The 23,109-nt window shown below is 48.1% G+C and overlaps 1 protein-coding gene across 2 annotated transcripts in view; it reads left to right on the top strand.

The window, feature by feature from the left end:
• Positions 1-23,109, top strand: part of Steap3 (STEAP3 metalloreductase) — a 67,298-nt gene that overhangs the window by 21,429 nt on the left and 22,760 nt on the right. Inside the window, exons 3-5 of one of the 2 annotated variants that reach the window (XM_078017242.1) lie at positions 408-935; positions 7,684-7,845; positions 13,139-13,442. In XM_078017242.1, coding sequence (XP_077873368.1) covers positions 408-935; positions 7,684-7,845; positions 13,139-13,420 — 972 coding nt within the window. In that variant the 3' untranslated portion in view covers positions 13,421-13,442. Of the gene's footprint in view, positions 1-407; positions 936-7,683; positions 7,846-13,138; positions 16,036-23,109 lie in introns of those variants that run through there. The other variant, XM_013355745.4, reaches the window with a different exon arrangement.

A 23,109-nucleotide genomic window follows, 5' to 3' on the forward strand; every position in this document is an offset into this window, starting at 1 on the left:
TCAGGCCCGTGTCTGGACCTTGTCACTGAGTAACTCCAAGGCAGGCTGCAGTCACGAAAGTCATTCTTCCTGGGGACCAGGGAAGCTACCTAGGTGGGCATTTGGTCTGTGGCTATTGATATCCCTGAGCTGGGCAGGACGCTCACTTGCAGTTTCCCTCCTTGAGTGGTGGACCTTGCTGTGCACTCTGGGCTTGAGCCCGGGAGGCCACAGGGGGCCCTGAGAAGACCCCTGGCCTGGGAGTCAGCCACCTTATGCTGACTGTTGATTGACCACTCACTTGGACGAGCCCCCTGTGCCTTATTTTTCTCAGCTGACAGTGAGGAGTTTGGCCCAGGTGGTCACTGAGATCCTGCCCACCCCTATAGCCTGTGACCACATATAATTGTCTTCTTTCCTCCTCACAGGTGCCCATCTGTAGTGACCAGCCAGAAGCCAAGCGTACCATCTCAGAGATGGTGCACGCCATGGGCTTCATGCCTGTGGACATGGGATCCCTAGCATCAGCCCGGGAGGTAGAGGCCATGCCCTTGCGCCTCCTCCCGGGCTGGAAGGTGCCCACCCTCCTGGCCCTGGGGCTCTTTGTCTGCTTCTATGCCTACAACTTCATCCGCGACGTGCTGCACCCCTATGTGCAACACGGCAAGAACAAGTTCTACAAGCTGCCCGTGTCTGTGGTCAACACCACGCTGCCCTGTGTGGCCTACGTGCTCTTGTCCCTGGTCTACCTGCCTGGCGTGCTGGCGGCCACTCTGCAGCTGCAACGAGGCACCAAATACCGCCGCTTCCCCGACTGGCTGGACCACTGGCTGCAGCACCGCAAGCAGATTGGGCTGCTCAGCTTCTACTTCGCGGCTCTGCATGCCGTCTACAGCTTCTGCCTGCCTCTGCTGCGCTCCTCCCGCTACGAGCTGGTCAACCTGGCTGTCGATCAGGTATCAGCCCCACACCCTCCCTTTCCCACCCCTTGGCCTGCACTGTCTGTCCAGGACTGTCTGTGTACCTGGTGCTGCTGGGCCAGTGGCTACCTGCAGATCCTGCTCCTTGGGTGGTGCCCACGTCCAGCTGCCCATGACTTTGAGTGTCAGGGTGCATTCAGTGGAAGCTCACAAGAAACATGTCCCTCAGGCATTCTTGAGGGACAGCTGGGAGGCCTGGGAGGCTGGAGCCAGGGGGGCAGGTGGTGCGCAGGCCCTGAGAGATGGAAGCCAGATCCCAGGGCCTTGAAGGTCAAGGAAGGGCTTGGCCCTTGAACCTTGGGAGGAGCAGGGAGCCAGTGAAGGGTCCAGTGACTCAGTCTTGCTGGTGATCTGCCTGATGCTTCACCGCTAGAAGTGGAGGTGGAGGAAGCAGGATGGAGCGGCACAGGGCCAGGAAGGGACCGGAGGCAGATTGGGTAGCAGGAGCGCACAGAATTGCAGATGGAATGGGCTTGGGGTCGCCGGCTACGAGGCAAGGATGTCTCGGGGGACTTTGGTCTGAGCACCTGGGAGGATTCAGCTGCCATCAGCTAAGTTGCGGAGGCCTTCTGGAGTGAGTGTTTCTGGTTTGTGGCTTTTTTTAATTTTGGGGGGCTGGGATTTTTATTCATTTGGAAAAGCCATATGGTGTTCCTTTGCCAGCAGCAGCCCTGGGAAAGGGGGGGCCTTTGGGCCGAGCCAGGTGGAACAGAGGCGGTGTCAGCTGGCAGCCGGACTCCCAGAAACAGGCCCGTGGCGCTCAAGCCCCGCTCTGCCGACTCCAGCTCCTGAACCCCACCTCCAGGCCCCCTACCCCTGGGCCGGCTGGTGCGAGGGTCACTCCCACTCCAGGACGGGTCGCACAGCAGAGCTGGCCCAGGCGCTGTGAGATGCTGCTCCTCCACCCCTGGTCCAGCCTGGGTGGGCCTGCAGCTCCTGACCCCGCTCTGGATGTCGTGACCCTCCCCAGGCACGCCCAGCACATGGCCTCAAAGGTTGGGGACCCAGGGGATGGGCAAGCAAGGCTGGCACCTGCCAAGGAACCACAGACCTCAGCCCCTGCTCCTCTCGGGGCTCCTGCTCTCTTGCTGGCAGCTTCTCAGGGGCCCTTGTCTTCCCCACCCACAGACACCTGGCACCATTGCCTCTGTGGGCTCAGTCTCTCCTAAGGGAGAGGAAGAACCCCAGACTTCAGGCAGAGAAGCGCGAAGCCTGCTAGAAATGAGAGGCAAGGAAAAAAAAATAATAGTCACGAACCCTTTAAAAAGAGCTTGTTGTGTTCCGGGTACCATTCTAAGAGTGTTACAGACATATCCACTGTGAATTCATTTAATCCCTGTCTTATCTCTGTAAGGCAAGTACTGTCCTAACCTTATTTTATAGATGAGGAAAACTCAAGCACAGAGAGGTTAAGTAACTGGACCAAAGTCACAAAGCCAATAAGGAGCAGAGCTAAGATTCAGACTTAGCCATTCTACTCCAGATCAATGCTATACCCATGGTGCTTTTTCCTGGGAAAACAGCCAAATTAGCAGTAGAGTATATGATCTCAGAACTGGGTCATTCATTCCTTTACTCATTCACTGAGCACCTACTCTACTAGGCCCTGGGGAGGGGGGTACAGAGAAAAGTAAGATTGACCTTAGCAGGTGTCGTGTGCAGGCCTGAAGGCCAAGCCCTGGATTCTTACCCTCCAGTGTCTTGACGTTGAGCAAATCCCAGGTCCTCTTTTGCCCTGTGTTGTGGTGTGTAGATCAAGGTCTCTCCTACTCTAATGTTGATGCTCTTAGATTTTTTTTCCCCTTGATACTGGGGATTGAACCTAGAGGTGTTCTACCACTCAGCTACAGCCCCAGTCCTTTTTATTTTGTATGTTGAGACAGGGTCTCTCTAAGTGGCCCAGTCTGGCCTTGAACTTGCTGCTTCAGCCATCCACATAGCTGGGATTACAAGTGTGAGACGTGGCACCAGCGGGCAGATACTTTCTGACTTCTAAAGAGCTGTTCCTCTCCACAGGAGGCTCTGTGGGGTTCTTGGGAGGACTGTGCTGCCCAGGACAGGGCAGACCCTGAGAGTGGAAGAACCTGAGCCCTGTGTTTGGGGAACGGGAAGCCCTCTCCTCTGAGTAGCAGCTGTTTCAGGCCTTTCTCTAAATTCCTCTTTTTTTTTTCTTCCCAGTACCACCACCACCCCCTTTTTAAAAATTTTGATACAGGGCCTTCAAGGCTGGCCTTGAACTTGCAATCCTCCTGCCTCCACCTCCTAAATTGGGATTACTGTTGTGACCACAGTGCCCTATGCCTTTCTCTAAATGCTCTACCTGGCCAAGGCTCTCTTTGATGTCATGTTAACCAATTTTGCTTTAATGCCAATACAGGGCACAGAGGGGCACAGACAAGGTAATTTTCCCCATATTCCAAAGCTATCTAGGGCCGCAGGCTCTGTGGAGGTTGCCAGGCAACCATCACTCTGCAGGATGGGATGGCATCAAAGGCTGGCCATGCAAAGGGGCTTCAACTTGTTCCACAAAGTTCTCAAGGTAGAACCGGACCAAGGGGCTATGTCTGGGGGCGTGGTCAGAGGGCAGATGTGTCTGGGGGCGTGGTCAGAGGGCAGCTGTGTCTGGGGGCGTGGTCAGAAGGCTGCTAGGGTTGACATGAAGCAGCCCAGAGCAGGGAGTCGCTTAACCTGGAGGTGCTTAATTAAACCTGTTGAATGCTCCGGGTCCTGTACGTGGGCACCTGAGTCTGTTATGCATCCAGTCCCCCAGAGCAGACCTCCCTGGTGGCTTCCCCTGCCTGCCATCCGCCGCCTCCCCATAGCACCTCACTAGTGCTGCTCTGCACCCAGGGCCCCACTGTGCTCTTTAGGTTAAGGAACACATTAGCCTGGGCGCGAGAAACTCCTCCTGGGCTTCCTGGAAGTCCCTGAGTCTGCAAATTTGGAAGCACAGATCCCAGGTGTCGAGCAGACCTTTGAGACCATGTTTGTTGACCGTGTTATGAGCAGCAGCGACTAATATTTAAATCAAGATCCAGTGTTCAACCCGCCCACTGTTTCCCTAGGCCCCTTTGCTCCAAATCTGATCTGCATGTGAGTATCAGAGAACAGTCTCAACCTCTCCTCTGGCCACATCACTGCTGCAAGGTGACTCCCCATGTCTTTGGGATAAGGGTAGAAGGTTCACAGTGGAGCCACACCTCCTCTCCAGCCTCCTCTACCCCACTTCTGTGATACATCACATTTAGGTCCTGTATTGTCCTCTAAATGGGCGGAACTCATCTCCCTCAGCCTAGAATACCTGCCCTGGGGCACCTTCACAGTCTGGCAAACTCCTATTCCTCCTTCAAAACCCTGCCTCTTTTAAGCCCTCCCAGCTTTTCTATCTGCTTCTCCATACCCACCTGCTGGGTTTGGTATACTCTTCTGTTATTTTGTCATTTTTCTAAAACAACAATTCATCAGCCGGCTCTTCCATACCTGAGGGCCAAGATTCCTAACAGAGTCCCCATGCACATTCACTGAGTGACCCTGAAAATGGCCTCAAAGCCAATGCCAGCCATCTCCTAAGAGGATCATGTAGAGCTCAGACAAGAGTTCTTTTTTTTTTTTTTTTTTTTGGTACTGAAGATTGAACCCAGGGTGCTAACCACTGAGCAACACCCCCAGCCTTTTTTTTTTTTTTTGTATTTTATTTAGAGACAGAATCTTGCTAAGTTGCTGAGTCTGGCTTTGAACTTTTGATCCTCCCACCTCAGCCTCCAGAGCTGCTGGGATTACAGGTGTGTGCCACTGCGCCTGGCTAAGTGCTCATTTAATTGCCCAACTGCCACTAAGAACCAGAGCCCCAGCCATTTGTTCTATCCAGCATCTCCTACATACCAGTCACATGCTACTCATTTCACACACACCATCCACTTAGTCCTTGGGTGACAGCCAGAGACACAGTGGTGCTCCTAGCAAGGAAGGCACTGCCCACGGTCTCATGACTGTCCCCAAGGCAGAGTTGGCATCTGAGTCCAGATCTAAGGAGCTGTGATGCTTCGTCTCCACTGCCCTGGCTGCCCCTTTCCCTCCCTGCTCCTCCTCTGACATGGCAGGCCATGGGCATCATCCTCTCCCCACCACCGCCCACCACGGGGGCTTGGAGAAGGGACACCACTGCAGCCTCACTGGGCCTCCTGCCCCTGCGTCCTACAGCATCCAATCCACAACCAGAAGAGAAAGAAAGTCCCATGACTGAGTCCCTCTCTGGCTGATGACCGCTCTCCTTGGTACCCTCAGAGTGACCATAGCAGTAAAAATACCCCTCTGTGGTCTCCTCTTCTGACTACCAAGAGCCCACATGGAGGTCCCAGTTGCAGGTCTGTAGTCCTTTGTAGGAGGATTCCTAGGGGAGCAGAGAGCCTCAGGCCTGGGTAGCACTGGGACCTTGGAGGTCACATACGTATTTCACAGGCTGTCAGGTGACCAAGACGCAGGTCCTTGGCCATCCACTGCTCCCTTGCCCCACCTCTCCCTTGCCAGCATCGCCACCGAATGGAAACATCCAAAGGAAAATAACAAGACATTTTGCAAGCCGGCGTGGTGTATGTGTGCAATCCTCCAAACCCTGACTTATGACATTAACTGCTTGGTCTTACCAAGACACAGGAAGGAGTGACTAATGAAGTGGAGTTGACGAACAAACAGCTTGCCACGTGGAGATGACTTATTTGGCAGCATGGTTAACACTGCCAGGAGTGACTCAGTCAGTCCCCTTTGGGCACTGCTGTGGAGGGGACCTGTGCCCTTCGTGCGATCCTAGCTGCAACCTACTAGCTAATGCTGCCCTAGCGGTTTCTGACACATGAGGAAAACCATAGTTTCAGACATGACTTCATCCGTGTCTCTCAGGTAGAGAAATTGAGGCCCAAGACAGTTTTCCAGAGTCACGACTAGTGGTCAGGACAAGAAGCAGGGTCTCCAGGTCCTTTCATGGCTTAAAGACATGGGGGTGGGGCTGGGGATGTGGCTCAAGCGGTAGCACGCTTGCCTAGCATGCGTGCGGCCCGGGTTCGATCCTCAGTACCACATACCAACAAAGATGTTGTGTCCGCCGAGAACTAAGAAAAAATAAATAAATGTTAAAAAAATTCTCTCTCTCTCTCTCTGTCCCCCTCTCTCTCTCACTCTCTCTTAAAAAAAAAACATCCTTTAAGTCATTTCTCTACCTTGTTGTCAACTTCTTTAGGTAACACTGTAATAATTTAAAAAAAAAAAAAAAAGACATGGGGGTGCAGCTCAGTGGTGGAGTGCTTGCCTAGCATGTGCGAAGCCCTGGCTTCCATCCCAACAGCACAGGGGGGAAAAGAAGAAGCAGAAAGCAAGAAAAAGCAATACCTCCAACATGAGCCATCTCCCCCTAATATCCTTAAATAACATAGAGCCCATAATTTTTGTTCTCGGTTTCTTTAAACTTCCCTCAATAAGCCTTTCAGCTGTTTTAACTGAGCCCCTGGATTCATTTTTTAATATTTTATCTGGTAACTAGGCTTACGTTATTTTTTCTTTTTTTTTTTTCCTTGCTGAAGTAGTTTCTCAAAAAATAAACCTATGTGAGTCATTCTGTTTTGAGAGGCAGGGACCAGCCTACTGAAGAAGAGTCACATTTTCTGTCACACTCACTGCTGCTGGTTCTGCTGGGAGATAAAAGTAACGAGCATCTCTCTTGGGGCTTCTCAGAAAACACACTGACTTCCAGGAACTCGGCTACCTGGGCGGGTTGGGAGATGATGGTCCCTAATGGAAGGACCTTGACACAAGGTCTTCCTCTTTAGTGTGCTCTGCCTCTGGCTGTCACCAGGCTAGGAGTGGGCTCCTCTGCAGGGGTGGTCCAGGTGGGCAGAGGAGGGGGAATCTTCAGGTTTGCGGAGAGTCTCCCGTGTATGAGTCCCTGGAGCTCAGTAAGGACCGTAGAGCTCTGTGAAAGCAGGTGTCCCTGCTCTCTGCAGCCCAGGGCTCAGCACACAGTAGGTACTTCCTAAGTGGCTGCTAAATGGTTTGGCGAATGGATTTCAGTCTCTGTTGCCTGGCAACAGTTGGACCAAAGTTATGTGCCTCAGACAGAAATGAAGGAGTAGGTGGGAAGATGGGGACTTGGGGACTTGAGTCAGGAAATGTTGGGGGGTCATTAACTCTGTGTGTCTGTGTGTCCTGAGGGGTGAGCCAGGGGCAGACGGAGGGGTGGGGGACCAGGAAGACCGAGCTTCCAGCAGGAGATGGGCTGGGAGAGGAGGCAGCCTGCAGAGGTGCCAGCCCACCTGGCTGAGGGGATGCTGGAAGAGACATTCTTGCTGTCCTGTGATGTAGGGATTGAAAATCCGTGTGATACAGTTTTGCTCAAAGTGTATTTCTTGTTGATCTCTCTGGCTCCTTGCTCTTGGCTGGTTGGCTGCTCCCAGACAGACATGTGTAAGACTTCGGGAACCTGTGACCTGGGGAAAGTGACTTGACCTCTGTGCCTCCATCTGTAAAATGGGTTAATAGTGATCTCCATCTCAGGGCATGATTGTGGGAATGCCTGAGAAGCACTTAGAACACAATCGGGCACTTGGTGGGTGTCAGGTGGGGTAGGGGCGGTAGCAGCGGCTATCTTTCTCCTGTTTTTTAGCACGCGCTCCCCCACTCCCCAGGGCACCAGCCTTTGCCTCTGTGTTCATGGTTTTCCTTCCGTCCATGTCAGGTAGCCAACAAGAGCCACCTCTGGGTGGAGGAGGAAGTCTGGCGAATGGAGATATACGTCTCCCTGGGAGTGCTGGCCCTCGGCACGCTGTCCCTGCTGGCCGTCACCTCTCTGCCGTCTATCGCAAACTCGCTCAACTGGAGGGAGTTCAGCTTTGTACAGGTAAAGTAGTGGTTTCTCTACCAGGAGCCTCAGCGGCCCCGCCCACCTGTCCCCAGCAAGAACCTTCCTTCCACCCAGTCAGATGCCAGGGCCTTCCTACCCTGGGGACCCTCCTGGCCTCCTGACAACAGGACTGCCAAAGACAAGCTCACCTTTAGACATCAGGGGAAGCCAAGTAGAGGAATGCAAAAAAAAATTAGAGAACAGCACACAGAATCCCAGATCGAGCATTCTCAGCTTCTGCAGTTCTTGAAATGTCCAAAAACAAAAAAAATTCTGTGCCCTGTAGTCATGGGACATTTTGCAGGTCTAGATGTGAATCACTGAAGCCAGCCTACCACACCGCCCCCATGCCCCAACCTGGCACTTTGGTTCCTTTTAAGCCTCGGATGCATGCAGGGCAGGTGGGGAGGTGAGCTTTGGGGTTACTGTACATGAGGGATGAGTCACAGCATCTCCAAAGGACACCATTCCTGGGAAAATCCAGAGAAAAGGAGGTCTTAGGGGTAGGGTATTGCTCAGTGGTAGCGTGCTTGCCTAGCACACATACCCCCAGCACCACCAGAAAAAGAAAAAAAGAAGAAGAATCTTTCATCCAATAAATTTGAGAAATGCTCCCCCCTAAGAGACTCATAGCACTCTTTGGCCCATCAAAGATTCCAACAATGTGTACCATATACAACCTGTTAACTAGACTGATGTGACGTTTAGCACCACCCCTGCCCTGTTTTTCAGGTGACAGCTCTCAAAGCTATCAGCCCCCTTCAGAGCATGCTCTGGGAAATGCTGCCAGAGGCAGAAGGGTTTTTGTACATTTGTTCAGGCAGCAAACATGGATTGAGCACTTGCTGTATGCAGGACATCACGCTAGGAGGAGGTAGGGAGCAGGCAGGCAGAGCCTTGTTCCAATGACCATGGAGACAACTGAGATGGGGACCCTTCTGACATTCCTCAGGCATCTCCCACCATTCTCCACATAGAGCACATGGTCAGTGTTGGTGGATTAGCCTATCCCCTCCGTGGATGGGCGCTGACTAATGCTGGATCCTGCCTTTGTATGGTATCAGGGCAGAGAACAGCAATGTTATCCACCCCCACTGTCAGCAAAAAAAATCTGTTGAGTATCTTCCCTGAGCAGTGAGGACTCAGGGACAGTGACAGTGTGTTGCTTTTATGTAATTGCAAGTAATTATTCGTGACTGGGGATCCTTAGAGTACCTTAGAACAAAACGGTTGTGGTTGTTTTGTAAAGCGTTGTCTGTGAATCTCCAGGGCTCTGCTCGTCTCAGAAGTCCTGGAGGAGTGCTCAGGCTGACACATGCTAGCCAAGAGGGCGGAGGGAAGGGAATTTGACTGATCTGCCACTAATCCCCATGTGTCTCACACTCAAATCTAGGATTTGCCTGTTCCCGCCTAGAGTATCCTGGGTACATGGCTTGTCCACAATTAAAACAGACCACAGGTTGCTCCTCTCACCAGAAAGTGGCTCCCTTAAGCAGCCACAGATTACTTGCCCTGGCTCTGGCTGCCAGAGAAAGCCTCTGGATTTGATTTTGTTAGCAAAAGCTGACTGAGACCCCAGTAGCTGTACCCTGCTTTACATATTAAAGAGTCAAAATAAAAATATGAAAGTCCTTCTGCCACTGCAGGAGCTGGGGATGGGGGTCGGATGGGTAGGAAGGCAGGATTTTGTTTGTGGAAACAAAATATCCTCACTGTGTCCACAAAACCCAGCCACTCTGTCTCCCAAGAGAGCTGACATGCAAGATGCCCTGGACCCAGGAAGCCTGGCTTCCAGCTCCACCGCCTGTGTGCCCACTCTGAGCAGATCATGTCCACCACCTGAGCCCCTGAGCTAGGACTACAGTCGTGCACCACTATGGTGGCTCCTGACCACCCACTTCTGATTGGAGGTTGCAAGAGAGAGGCCAAGAGGCTTCAACCCTGGGTAACCAAGCAGTTCAAGTCGGAGTTTGCCAACTATGGTAGACATTTTGAGTGGGTCATGCAATCCACCCAGTGGGTGCTCCCTGCATTTTCTAAATGAAATAGAATAAAACATCTATCCTTACACCATGCAAGCCCTCAATGTTTCATGGTGTAAGGATAGATGTTTTCAGCTATATTGACTCAGGAACTACATACATGTTGTTTCCTGTGCAGTGATGTAAAATGCCTTTCTTACTGGCAAGCCACCATTAGAAAGGTTTGAAGACACAGAGCACTCCTGGAGAATAGGGATGCCCAAACTTGCCCCTGACCTGTGAACTCATACTGAGGGATGACTTGGAAGTCTGGGTGACCCCTAGGTGCATGTGCTGCAGTGTGTGGCGCCCCCTGGTGGTTGGAACACAGGAGGTAGAAACACAGATCTGGGGTCAGTGCCAAGACCCTCCCCTGCCCTGCACCATCAGACAAGTTTCTCAGACTCTTGGAGATTCTGCTTCCTGGTGTGGTGCCTGAGTTCACTCATGTGGTCATTGGGAATATGTGAGCCCAGTACATGTCAACTAAGGACCCATGCACCCCATAATAGCTGGATGATTTTTTGGAGGGTTACTGGAATTTGAACCCAGGGGCACTCTACCACTGTTTCCTGTGCAGCTACACCCCCAGCTCTTTTTATTTTTTATTTTGAGGCAGAGTTGCTAGACTGATCTTCAATTTGTGATCTTCCTGCCTCAGTCTCCTGAGTCACTAGGATTATAGGCATGCACCACCATGCATGGCTGGCTGGATGAATGATTTTTTTTTTTAGCAAAGTTGCAACCCAAATCTTGTCAAGTTAGTGTGGCCAGTGAGGCGCTACCCAGATTCTATTCACCCCCTCCCCCCCTCCCATGCACCTTCACACAGCCGCCAGGGCTTCAAAACCACCTGTGGTCTCAATGGGCCTGACCTGACCCCTGGGTCAGAATATTGTGTTTATCTAAAAGCCATTGGGACAGTGCAACTCATATTTTCATTTGTCCTTTTGTTTCCAAGGCTATTTTCAAAGTTTTAATTTTGGGCTGTGTTTCTTTGGGCAGTTTCATTATTTTGGTGTGGGTTTTGGCTGCATTAAAGGATTCCAATTCAGTCAGCTAAACATCATTAGATTGCAAAATTCCCAGGTTGGAGCAGCTCACCTGCATAGAAAAACTAGGGTTCAGCTCTTAGCACCTCAGTCCTGCCCCAGAGTTTGAGGAGCTTCCTGTGACCTTGTTCACTCCAGCCACTTGCCTGAAATAATGACAGAGAACAGCCTGACCCCAGCTTGATGAGCGATTGTCCAAAGCCCCTTCATGCTGCAGTAATTGAGCACCAGCAGGAGCCACCGAGGACCTGGCTGTTTCTTTTTTACTAACAAGCTTCCACAAAATAAAAATGGCCCTGGCTTGGGGGGTTATTAATTGCCCTGTGACAATCCCTCCCCTTTGTTGGGTTTCCTTTGGCCATTCTGGGATTATTAAATTGCTCCCAAGGAGAGAAAGTTTTAGGGACAGAAACTCGCTGGAATCATCTGGGCTTTCCACCAGGATTGGGAAGTCAAGAGGCCCTTCGTTATTGGCTGACCTTTGGCTCTTGTCCCTTGCTATGAACTCTTTGCCCGAGGCTAGTGCTTCCTGGCACCTGCATCCTGGGACTTGGGATGACACACCATGAGAATGTATGAACAGGAGGAGCTGGCTGCCTCTGGTGGGCCTGGAGGCTGCTGTCCCAATGCAAGACCCCATCCCTCCCTCTCCAGATTAGAGATGGGGATAGTGGCCCATATGTGTGAGGCTCTGGAGTATAGGGTATGTCACCCAAGGGAGATGCTAATGCTAGGCCTGGGCAGCTTCTTGTTGCTGCCCCATCTAGAGGAAAGCACAACACAAGCACACAGGCACTGAAAGGCCTCAGGGGGGTCTTTGTCTAAGGAACAGATAGGTCCAAGTCCTCCCCTGTCAGACTTTTTGGGCACAGGGACCCATGTGGACTTTTCAACCTCAAGTTAGAAAGATGTGGGTGATGTGGGTTTCCAGAATTAGTGCTTTAGTCCTGGCTGCACATTAGCATCATCTGCTGAACTCTGAAAAACAACAGATGCCTGAGCCTTGCCCCAAACCAATTTAATCTAAATTCCTGGGGGGGGGGGGCGGGGCTCGGGCACTAATATCCCCCCCACCTCACCCCGGAATCTCCAGGTGATTTTAATGTGCAGCGGAAGTTTGAAACCAGTTTCAGACTGGTCAGCTCAGGGATAAAAGACACTGTCCAGCCATCTCTGCAACTCTGGTGCCTCCACAGAAAGCAGGGGCAGGCAGGACCTCCCGTTGGAACTGGGTCAGTGTCTGTGGGAACTAGCCCCCGGGAAGAATCTGCACCGTCCCTGTGTGGTCCAGGGAATGCTGGCATGCAAAAGAGGCCGAAGTTATAGGAATCAGCCCTTCCTGAGCATGTGTTGCACCTGGCAGTGACCCACAAAAGCCCACCTGTGGCTCAAGGGGTGGAGCCCTGATATAAGAAGGCCATTTCCGCTTGGAGCTGGAATGGTCTTACCTCCCTGTGGTTTCGGCTGCATTAAAGGATTCCAACTCAGTCAGCTAAGCATCATTACATTACAAAATTCCCAAATTGGAGCAGCTCACCTGCATAGAAAAACTAGGGTTCAGCTCTTAGCAGGCCAAGGGAAAGATTAGGGGGTGCTCATAACTCAGCATGGCAGGAGGTGAAAGACCAGCCTGCACTGAGTGCATCTGTCTGGTGTTTAAGGCTTTCTGTATAGTGTCAGGTCACCTTCAGACCACAGGTCCCTGGAACCCCCTTAACTGTTGGTGCCATATCCACATACCATCTATAAATTATTTATTTTGTGTTTCTCTTTAAGCCAACTCAAAATCAATTTCATTTTTTTATCCAGCCTTAACTTAAGCCAACTAGTTGTGAAATTATGATTTCAGTATGCTGGCGGACACTTGTTACTCTTCATTAAAATATACACAAAACTACTAAAATGTTTTTCAGTTCCTTTGAACATAATTCCATCCAAAATTGTCTGGCAGCTGTCAGAAGCACAGATAACAGTTGGGGGCAGGGGAAGCATTGTTATCTTATTGAATCTGCATTAATCAACCCTTATATCCCTTCAACACAGAAGTCTTATTTTTCTGCTAGTGACACGTCAGAGAGTTTAGATGGCACCTGTGCTGAGTGGTTGGGCTGGGACTGGAAACCACAGCCTTGAGTTCTACAGCCCCTCCCCGGGGACCAGGCTGGCAGGAGCGCGGGGTCCTCCGCAGGCGCTCATTCCTACCTTTTGCTCCCGCAGTCCACGCTGGGCTTCGTGGCCCTGGTGCTGACCACGCTGCACACACTCACCTACGGCTGGACCCGCGCCTTCGAGGAGAACCGCTACAAGTTCTACCTGCCGCCCACCTTCACGCTCACGCTGCTGGTCCCCTGCGTCGTCATCCTGGCCAAAGCCCTGTTCCTCCTCCCATGTTTCAGCCGCAGACTTGCCAAGATCCGCAGGGGCTGGGAGAAGGATGGCGCCATCAAGTTTGTGCTACCCACAGACCACATCCTGGTGGAGAAGACGAGCCACGTGTGAGGTGCCTGCTTCAGCTCCAGAGGTGCGGGCGGGTCGGCAGCCCGAGCCCTGTTCGGGTTTTCTTTTCTGGATGGAGCAATGTGGAGTGTCCACGCACAAAGGGGTGGTTTGAGGTTGGAATTCCTGGGATGCAACTGTGCACAGTAATATTCAGAATGACGCACGTGTGCGCGTCATAGATGTACGTGTATTTTACATATATAACAGGACTTCCCATTGTATTTACTTAGCTTAAAAAAAAAAAATTGGGTCTCTGAGATTTCAACTTGTAGCTAAAAGCAAGTGCCAGATGTTAAATAGCAAGATCATGCTATTGTGACCTTTGCGGAGATATACCCATTTTTTGTACAGAAGAGGCTTTGGCCTTGGTGAGTACCGGCCTTTATCCTCCACCCTAGTCCCCCTTCAGCTCTCCCAAGGCTCATGCGGAGCTGGGACTCATAAGTGACAGGGAGACAACAGCTCTACCTGCAACCTAACGGGCACCTGGAGATGAGGAGATGTCAGTGGGCAGGGGCTGTGGTCCCTTCTCTTCCTCTCCCCTGGGCAGTGGTGGGAAGGGTGGGAGCCAAATGAAGGTCCACCCATTTGGCGGTGGGGTGGGGGTTGCTTTGGGGCTGAAGCTGCTGCACCTGGTTCTCACTGAGCCAGGGAGATTTTTTTCCCCTTGAAAGTCGGGAGTCACCATGGAGCCTGCAAATGGATCCTCCTGTGAGGGTGTGAAGGCACCTCTTTGTGGAGCCACTAATGAACTGTCTTCCGTGCAAGTGTAATTGCTTTCTCTCCATTAAGTAGGTGGTGACCGTTCTTTAAACCACTGTGCCTTCTCACCTTTTCATTGTTACTCTGAATGTCTCCCTGGAAGGCTTAGAGTAGACGCTTTACAGATCAGTCCAGTAGGAGGGGGACACACACCTGCTCACTGAATATCATGGCTGAGCCTCTTCTTGAACCTGCCTTCAAGGCTGAAGGACTGTCTTCATTAAGTTGGCTCTGTGGAAAAATAACGGGGCGCCTTCAAATGTCCTCAATTGATGCAAGGCAGAGAAACTGCCTTCCTTCCCAGCACCCTGAAAATCACAGTGGCTCGTGGTTCCCCCTCATGGGTACAGTAGTCTCCTCTTATCCATGGTTTCTTGGTCCTCATTTTCAGTTCTCCAGGGTTAACTGCAGTCTGAAAATATGAATACTTGTCTTGACTTTTAATAGAGAGACCACACATTTTGTTACAGTAGGTTGTTATAATTATTCTTTTTTTTTCTGTTCATCTCTTCCTGTAATTTATTAAGTAAACTTTATCACAGGAGTGTATATGCATATGAAAGAATGTACGTATAGAGTTCATACCATCCGAGGTTTCAGGCATCCACAGGGGGTTGGGGTGTCCTATAAGTATCCCTGAGGATAAGAGGGGACTACTGTATTATGGTTCAGAACAGCTAGGAGGGACTTTTCCATTAAAGTTACCACTCTAAAACACTGCTGCCCCAAAGCACAAGAGGCCAGACCACAGCCAGGGTCACAGAACATCTGTCCCCCAGTCCCAGGCCACCCATCACTGACTCAGACTAAAACTGGTTTACTCTCTGTTGATAAACAGCCGTTTTCTGTTGAGTCTCCCCTTCGGCCCTGCCTCCTCTGGTTAGAATGATCAGCCACCAAAAAGTCATCTCTGAACCCAAAGATCACAGAGGGCTCCTAGACCAGGAGGCATGTTTTGATGAAGCCAAGAGAGTAGGGCCTTCAGAGGCCAACAGAGTGCGTGAGATGCCCCTGCCAGCGCGCAGAGGCTTCCCGTACTAACGTCTACAGACTGCATTAGGGTCCTTAAGTGATAAGGAATAAAAACTCAGTGTAGGAGCCTCTCATTAGGCCTGTGGCTGCTGGAGGAGGGCTGTGTAGGGGGTGGGGGTGTCTGTTTTCTAAGGTGCTCCCCCAGGCTGGAGGCAAAAGCGTGTCACATAAATTGGTCCCGATAGAGTGCCAGAAATGGCCTATGAGAGGTTCACCTAAAGGCGGAGGAGCAGAGTAGAGATTGGCATTTGCTTGGCACAGGGAGGGCCCGTGGTCTCCCTACTAATGAGAAGCAGGGAAAACACTGACTGGCACATGAACCTCCCACCATCCCAGCCCCAGTGGGTGTCAGCTGTTCCTTCTCCATCGCTCCCTGGCTGGGGGTGCCTCCTTACACCAAAGAGGATGACACCAGACAAGGTCCTTCCTTCCTTCTCCACCCGTGTCCTGCCAAGGCTGTTCAGGTCAGAAATGGTCCCAAGGTGGGTGACAGGAGGAAATAGGCGTCGTTGTCATCTGCCACCAGACAATCAGCTAGTGAAGTGGCCCTGGGCTTGGCCCTGACCCGTGTCTACTGCTGTTCCTCCCTACCTCACTAGGCAGCTGGCAACAGCATCCTCAAGAGAGCGGGCCACTCCCTGCGGCCTGGGAAAGTCTATGTGCCTCGGTACAAAAGTGCCTCCACCGACGTGCTCTGGAAATCCTAAATGCTGTGGTCCGAGGTGGATGTTTAATATCTATGCCATTCAGCCTCTCTGTTTTGTTTTTACCATATGGAGCTTGTCTTAAGCAACAGAAATAAATACCTAACCTTCCAAGAATTTCAGGCTTTACTTTCTGGTGTGTGGACCATGTGTGAGCTGGTCCAGTCATGGACTTGACCAGCCTTCTGAATGGAGCTGGCTATCAGTCAGACAGTGCCCAAGGGCTGGGGGCTATCGGGGTGAACACAGAATGTTAGAGCCTGCCACTGAAGAAGGGCAGACAGAGAGACCCACAGGGATGGACCTGTGGGAAATGGATTAAGACCCAGGTGACAAAGTCTGAGTTAGGCCAGCTGGACAGCAAAGGGAGGCCTCTTGGAGTGGTCTGAAGGCCCAGGCCCTGAGTGTGGGTTAGAACAGTGGTGCTTCTTGCATGATAACATGCCTGTAAGTCACTTGAGAATTTGGTTCAAATGCAATTTCTCATGCCTGGTGTGGGGTGAGTCTTGAGATTGTCCGGAGAATAACTTCACTTAAAAAATGTTCAAGGTGAAAGCAATCTCATGCTTGGGGCTTTGCTCTTCTACTCTCTGTCCTCCCACCCTTAATGCTGGGTGATGTTGGCTAAGAAGTAGTAAAATCTGTGGGAAGTACCCACTACTCAGAGAGCTCACACGAGAACTAAGGAATGGCCACAATGCTCCCGTCAGTTGGAAAGGGAGGTACCGTTGGGCTGTTGGGCAAGTGGAAACTTTCCCTAGAACAGTGGAGTTGGCCCTTGGGAGTGCAGCTTTCTGGTATTGGGTTGCTTCCCTGGTCTCTGTATTAAGAGTAAGTTGTTACCACCAAAGCAGAAATTCTCAATCCCAACAGACCAGCCCCGGCCTTTTCTAACAAACATTGAAAATCCCTGCTAACTCAGCTGGAGTGAGTAATATAACTTACAGAAATAATATAACTTAGCTGTACATATGATTTTTAATCCAAAGGTCTAAAACATAAGCTAGGAATAAAGTTGATTTATACTAAAATATGCCTTTAAAATAGTAATAGCAACTATTATACTGAGCAATAATCTTACAGTAAGTTGGTTTTAAGATGAACACAATGATATTCAACTAAACATCGTCCATCAACCTAGAAGAAGAAAGTTAGGTTGTTGGGGACATGCCCTTAAAGAATACTATCAAGATCTCGGCCCCTTCCAGTCACCTCCATCCCCCCTCCCTCTCTCCTGTTTCCTGGCTGCCATGAGGTAAACAGCCCTCTCTGTCGCCATGATGCACTATGTTAGCACAGGCCCAAAAGCAATAGAGTCAACTGACCATGGACTGAAACCATGAGCCAAAATTAATTTTCCTCCTTATAAATGAATTACCTCAGGTATTTTGTCACAGTGACAGAAAGCTAACAACCCTCTTGCTCTATAACTGAAATTTTAAGATAAAGGGTAAAGAAACGTGTGTGTGTGTGTGTGTGTGTGTGTGTGTGTGTGTGTTGAAAGTTATGAAGAAGTCAAGTAGAGCAAAACCCAATCAATATCATCTGGATTTGGAAATACAAAAACTTAATGGCACAGATTTCAATAGATCATTGGTGGTAAAATTTCAGATTGAAAATGAGTAATAAGAAGCAAAGAAATGAAGACAGGAATTCTGGACACCTCTTTTAAAACTTGGCTAGAAAGAAGGGGAAAGAGAAAAGATGGTAACTGGAAAGATAGAGGGAAGTCGAAGGAGGGTGGTTATGCTCTCCATGGTTCTAACCTGAACACGTTTTAAATATGTCTGGAACATTCGATGAACAGGAGTGGGTGAAGACATGAGAGACAGAGACAAAGAATGAGAGAACATCAAAGTCCTAGAGGCCACCGGAAAGGCTGAGAGCCAGAGCACAGGTGACGCGTATGTTGTGTGGCAGGTGGGGCATCAACAGCTTGTCCTTTAAAACTAGGAAAGAAGGAGGAAAGGGGAGGTGTCAATGGGGGAAGGGACTGGCTTTGACTATGGCAGTTCCCTTCCAATGGCATCTCTATCCTTTATGGAAAAATAAACAATGCATCTGCTGAGACTGACAGGGAAAGAAGGCTGGGCTTCAGGGGCTTAGAGGTTAAAGATAATTGTTGGAGAAAGTGAAAAGGGAGTTGGTAAGAGACACCTAGTAGGGTTTTTAAAAAACTTGATTATAGGTTTTGTTCATTTTTCTTTTTTGTTGTTGTGTTGGTTTGGTTTTATGTTTTTGGTTTTTGGTTTGTTTTTTTGGTCTAAAGAGAAATGCATCTAATTGTGTTTCCTGGGAAGTGTGCAAAGCGGATTTTGTTCAGTTAAATTGTTTTCTCCCACAAATTACCATAATTCCAGAGAGTTTATTTTTGCTGGGTTTAGTCTCTAATAGTTACTCAAAAACACTTTGGCTATGTTTTTGTTTTCCTGGATCAGAAGTGAACAATCACAAATGGACCCTTTGATGCACTAAGCAACCCAGTCCTCCACTGCCAGCCCTCCCGTGAAGTCAGCCATCAACCCGTGTCTACTGAGTGTTATATTATTTATGGGACCAGAAATCTACCTTATTTCTATAATTCCCATCCTGTGCGGAACCTACTCTTGAAAATTTAATTTTAGTCACTGGTGAAAACTTTTCCCTGCCCAAAGAACTCATTAGGGCTTCCACTTTCTAAAGGGTCTTCCTGCTGCAAAACAGCTATAGTTTCTGAACAAAAGACATATTTAGAAAGCGCTGCTGAACTCTCAGGATAAACAAACAAGACAAAGCTCTCTTTGGCTCATGGCAGGAGCAAATTCAAGTCCTTTCTGGTGAAAAACAACCTGGGTTCATGCCAACGAAAGAGGAACTTGGCATCTATGATCAACAAACCGTTGATGAGAATCCACAGAAACCACCACCGAGGACTTCAAAGGAGAATTGTCAAATTGAAAATGATGATATATTAAATATCTAAAGAACTAGAGTCTTGAAAAATAAGTATCAATAAGACACTATGAAGAACCAGGCATGATGAAAAATAAAACCTTCAGAAATGAAGAATTGTTGGAAACAACCCAAATTTGTTGACTGGAAGAAATTAGTGCATTCAAAAATGGAGCTGAATCCGGGCACAGTAGTGCTCACCTGTAATCCTAGTGGCTTGGGAGGCTGAGGCAGGACGAGTTCAAAGCCAGCCTCAGCAACAGCAAGGTGCTAAGCAACGCAGTGAGACCCTGTCTCTAAATAAAATACAAAATGGGTCTGGGGATGTGGCTCAGTGGCCGAGTGCCCCTGAGTTCAATCCCCAGTATCACCCCTCTCCACCCCCACAAAATGGAGCTGAATAAACGACTCAGAATACAAAAAAGGACAAATATATTGAAAATATAAAAAGAAAGTTAAAAGAAAGAGCTATTAAAATGAAATAGTCTAACATAATAATAACTGGAGTTCCAAAAGAAAGAATAGGGATAGGCAAACTTTAAAGAAGACAAAAACTTAGGATTTTTTAAAACCAACAAAAGACTGGATTCAAAAACATAGAAAGCACAACATATAACACAAGGTGGAAAAGTGAATTTAAAAGTAAAGCCACACTTAGACATACTGAAAAGCTCTTAGAGGCAGCCAGCAAATTAATGAGATTGCCTGGTGCAGTGGTGCATGCCTGTAATCCCAGCTGCTCTGGAGGTTGAGGCAGGAGGATTATAAGTTTGAGGCCAACCTGTGCAATTTAGTGAGATCCTGTCTCAAAATAAAAAATAAAAAGGGCTGGGGATGTGGCTCAAAAGAGCACCCCTGGTTTCAATCTCTGTCCTGCAAAGAAAATAAAATCACTATTTCAAATAGTTGAGGATGCAGCCAGAATTCTACTTAGAAGGAAATCAGTAGGCTTGCTAGGAATCAAGGCACAAAGAATCCAACCCACAGATGTAAATAGAAAGATATACTAAATATAAGAGCAGAAATTAGTGACATAGGAAACAAAGATAGAGAAGATGGCAAAGTCACAGGTTGGATTTTAGATAACTGATGGATGACTCTTTGATAAGACTGATCAAGAAAATAAAAGAGAGAAGAGGCTCAAATAAATAATTTTAGGTATAAGACAAAGGTAAAATGATAGAATAAACAGAAATTTAAAAGATAATGAGAATATTACACATGAGGTTATTAAAATAAGTTTGAAGATTCAGATGGAATAGACAAATATATAACTTACCAAAACTGTCTCAGGAAAACAGAAAGCTTTAATATTCCCTGAAATCACTAAAAAACTTAAATCAAGAATTTAAAACCCCCACTAAGCCCAGATGATTGTGCAGCAGAATTCTGCTAAACTTTCAGGAAATGAGTACTTCTATCTTTATAATTTCTTCCAAAAAAATATTTTCTTGTTCTAATATTTCTTATTCTAAGAGGCTATGAGAGATAATAAAACTAGACAAGAAAAATATGACAAAGGAAAAATCACAGGCCAAAGTCACTCCTTACATAAATCCAAAAATCCTAAACAAAGATATTAGCAAACTTAATCTTGTGATAAATATAAAAGATCACAAGTTATGACTCAGTTTGAGTTTTATTACAGGAAAGCAAGTGTGGTTTCCCATAAACTCTATGAATATCACATGAAAATTTTTGATTGTTTCAATAGCTAGAAGAGAATAAAATTCAACAACCCTTTTGCTAAAGGTTTTCATGATTTGAAGGTGTCTTCCAAGGGTTCAGGTGTTGGAATTGGTTCCAAATATGGCACTATTAAGGAGAGGTGCAGAAGTGCATGGTGGCACATGCCTGTCATTCCAGCATCTTTGGAGGTTGAGGGGGAAGATTACAACTTTGAAGCCAGCCTGGGCAACTTATCACGGTCCTAAGCAATTTAGTGAGACTCTCTCTGTCTCAAAAATACAAAGTAAGCCGGGCACGTTGGCGCTGTAATCCCAGCGGCTCTGGAGGCTAAGGCAGGAGGATCCTGAGTTCAAAGCCAGCCTCAGCAAAAGCGAGGCACTAAGCAACTCAGTGAGACCCTGTCTCTAAAAAAAATACAAAATAGGGCTGGAGATGTGGCTCAGTGGCCAAGTACTCCTGAGTTCAATCCCCGGTACCACCCCCCTCAAAAAAACAAACAAAAAAAGAAAGAAAGAAAAAGTAAAAAGGATTGGGGATGTGACTCAGTGGTAAAGTGCCCCTGGGTTAAGTTGCTGGTACCAAGAAAAAGTGGTGCGGCTTGTTAGAGGAGAGGCCTGGTGGAAGGTGGTTGTATCATCACTGGGAGAATTGCTCTTGGAAGGAACTAATGTAGTTCTTATGGGACCCCAGTTAGTTTCTGCAAGAACAGGTTATAAAAAGAGTCCCTGACCCCTTCCAGGTCTCTGGTTTCCAGTCTGACCATGGTATTCTTCTCTCTACACATGTGCCTGCCATTGTGATGCCATCCATCATGAGCCAAAATTGATGGAGCTGCCCGATCATGGACTCTCAGCCTCTGAAACTGTGAGCTAAACAGACCTTTCTTATATGTAAATTACTGAGCCATGAGTATCTTATTATAGCAATAGAAAATAGACTAAGACACAATTGTGATTTTTTTTAAAAGCCTCTTAGCAAATGGGAAATAGAAGGCAACTTCCTTGACCTGACAGAGGTCATCTATTAAAAACTTAAATAGCAAATACTATTCAATTGGTGAAATATTAGTAGCAGCTCACCTAAAATAAGGATTGAGGACTGAGAATATAGCTCAGAGAGATAAAGAGCTTGCTTAGGCAGTGAGAGGCCCTTGGTTTGATCCTCAGCAGCGCCACAATAAAAACTACAACAAAAAATCAGGAACAAGACGAGGATGCCACTATCACCATTTCTACTTAATTATACCAGAGGTCCTAGCCAGTGCAAAAGAGGAAACTAATAAAAAAACAAAAGATAGATAGAACAGGAGAGGAAGTTATAAAACTATCATTATTTACCGATAACCCGATTACCTACACGAAAACCCAAAAGAATATAAACCTTATTGGAAGTAAAAGGAGAGTTAAGACAGGTAGCTGCTTTAAATGCATATGAAAATATATTGAATTCTCATACACCAGCAACAATTGGTAAGAAAACATTAAAAATAAATGCCCGCTGGGTATAGTGACACACACCTGTAATCCCAGCAGCTCGGGAGGTTGTGGCAGGAGGATCACAAGTTCAAAGCCAGTCTCGGTAACTTAGCAAAACCCTAAGCAACTTAGCAAGACCCTTTCTCAAACTAATTTTTTTTTTTTAAAAAAGGGAGGATGTCGTTAAGTGCCCCTGGATTCAATTCTCGGCACTAAAAAAATAAATAATTAAAGTAATTAATTAACTAAACACCTTTTATAATAGCGATAAAAATATAATTCCTAGAATAAATCTCCTACATCTGTGGGAGGACCATAATGAGAAAATTATAAAATTATACAAGTTATATAGTTTTATTATAAACAGTAAAGAAGAGCAAGATATATACCATGTTCCTGGAAAGGAAAACTTGATACTTTAAAGTTCTCAGTTTTCACTAAAATGATCTATAGACTTAATACAATAAAAATCCAATAAGCTGTGTGTGTGTGTGTGTGTGTGTGTGTGTGTGTGTGTGTGTGTATGTTTTGCTGGGGATTGAACCCAGGACCTTGTGCTTGTAAGGCAAGCACTCTACCAACTGAGCTATATTCCCAGCCCCCCAGTAAGCTTTTTTTAAAAAAAATCTGGTAAGCTATTTTAATAGGCTTATTCATTATTTAGGTACAGCACAGCCAATAGAACAAGAGAACTGCTGTTGTGATCCTCACAGAATCCCTGGGGGCCCTTGGAGAAGCGCTGGGGTGGGTCAGGAGATCATGGGGTGAGCGGGGTGTGGACAAGCGCCCTCACTCTGGTTTCTGTGGGGTGGAACAGGCAAGGCAAGGCCAGCAGGTTCAGGATTGCAGAGGGTCCGGGACACAGGGGCTGTCTCTAGTTGTCTGGTACCTGGCCTAAGGTGAGTAGAGTAGTTGTTCAGAGCCCTGAACTGTGAGAGCCCAAAGAAGGAGTATCTGGGGGTACACCCTTTTAAATGTGTTTTAAAAGTGTACCCCAAAGAAGAGAAGTCCTCCCAAGGCACAGGTGACAGAAAGGCAGGGGGCCAGGGCAAGGTGACTCAGTCATAATATCAGGTTGTCCAGAATTAGGTGCATT

This window comes from Ictidomys tridecemlineatus, chromosome 7 (genome assembly GCF_052094955.1).
Source record: "Ictidomys tridecemlineatus isolate mIctTri1 chromosome 7, mIctTri1.hap1, whole genome shotgun sequence".
Classification (NCBI taxonomy): domain Eukaryota; kingdom Metazoa; phylum Chordata; class Mammalia; order Rodentia; family Sciuridae; genus Ictidomys; species Ictidomys tridecemlineatus.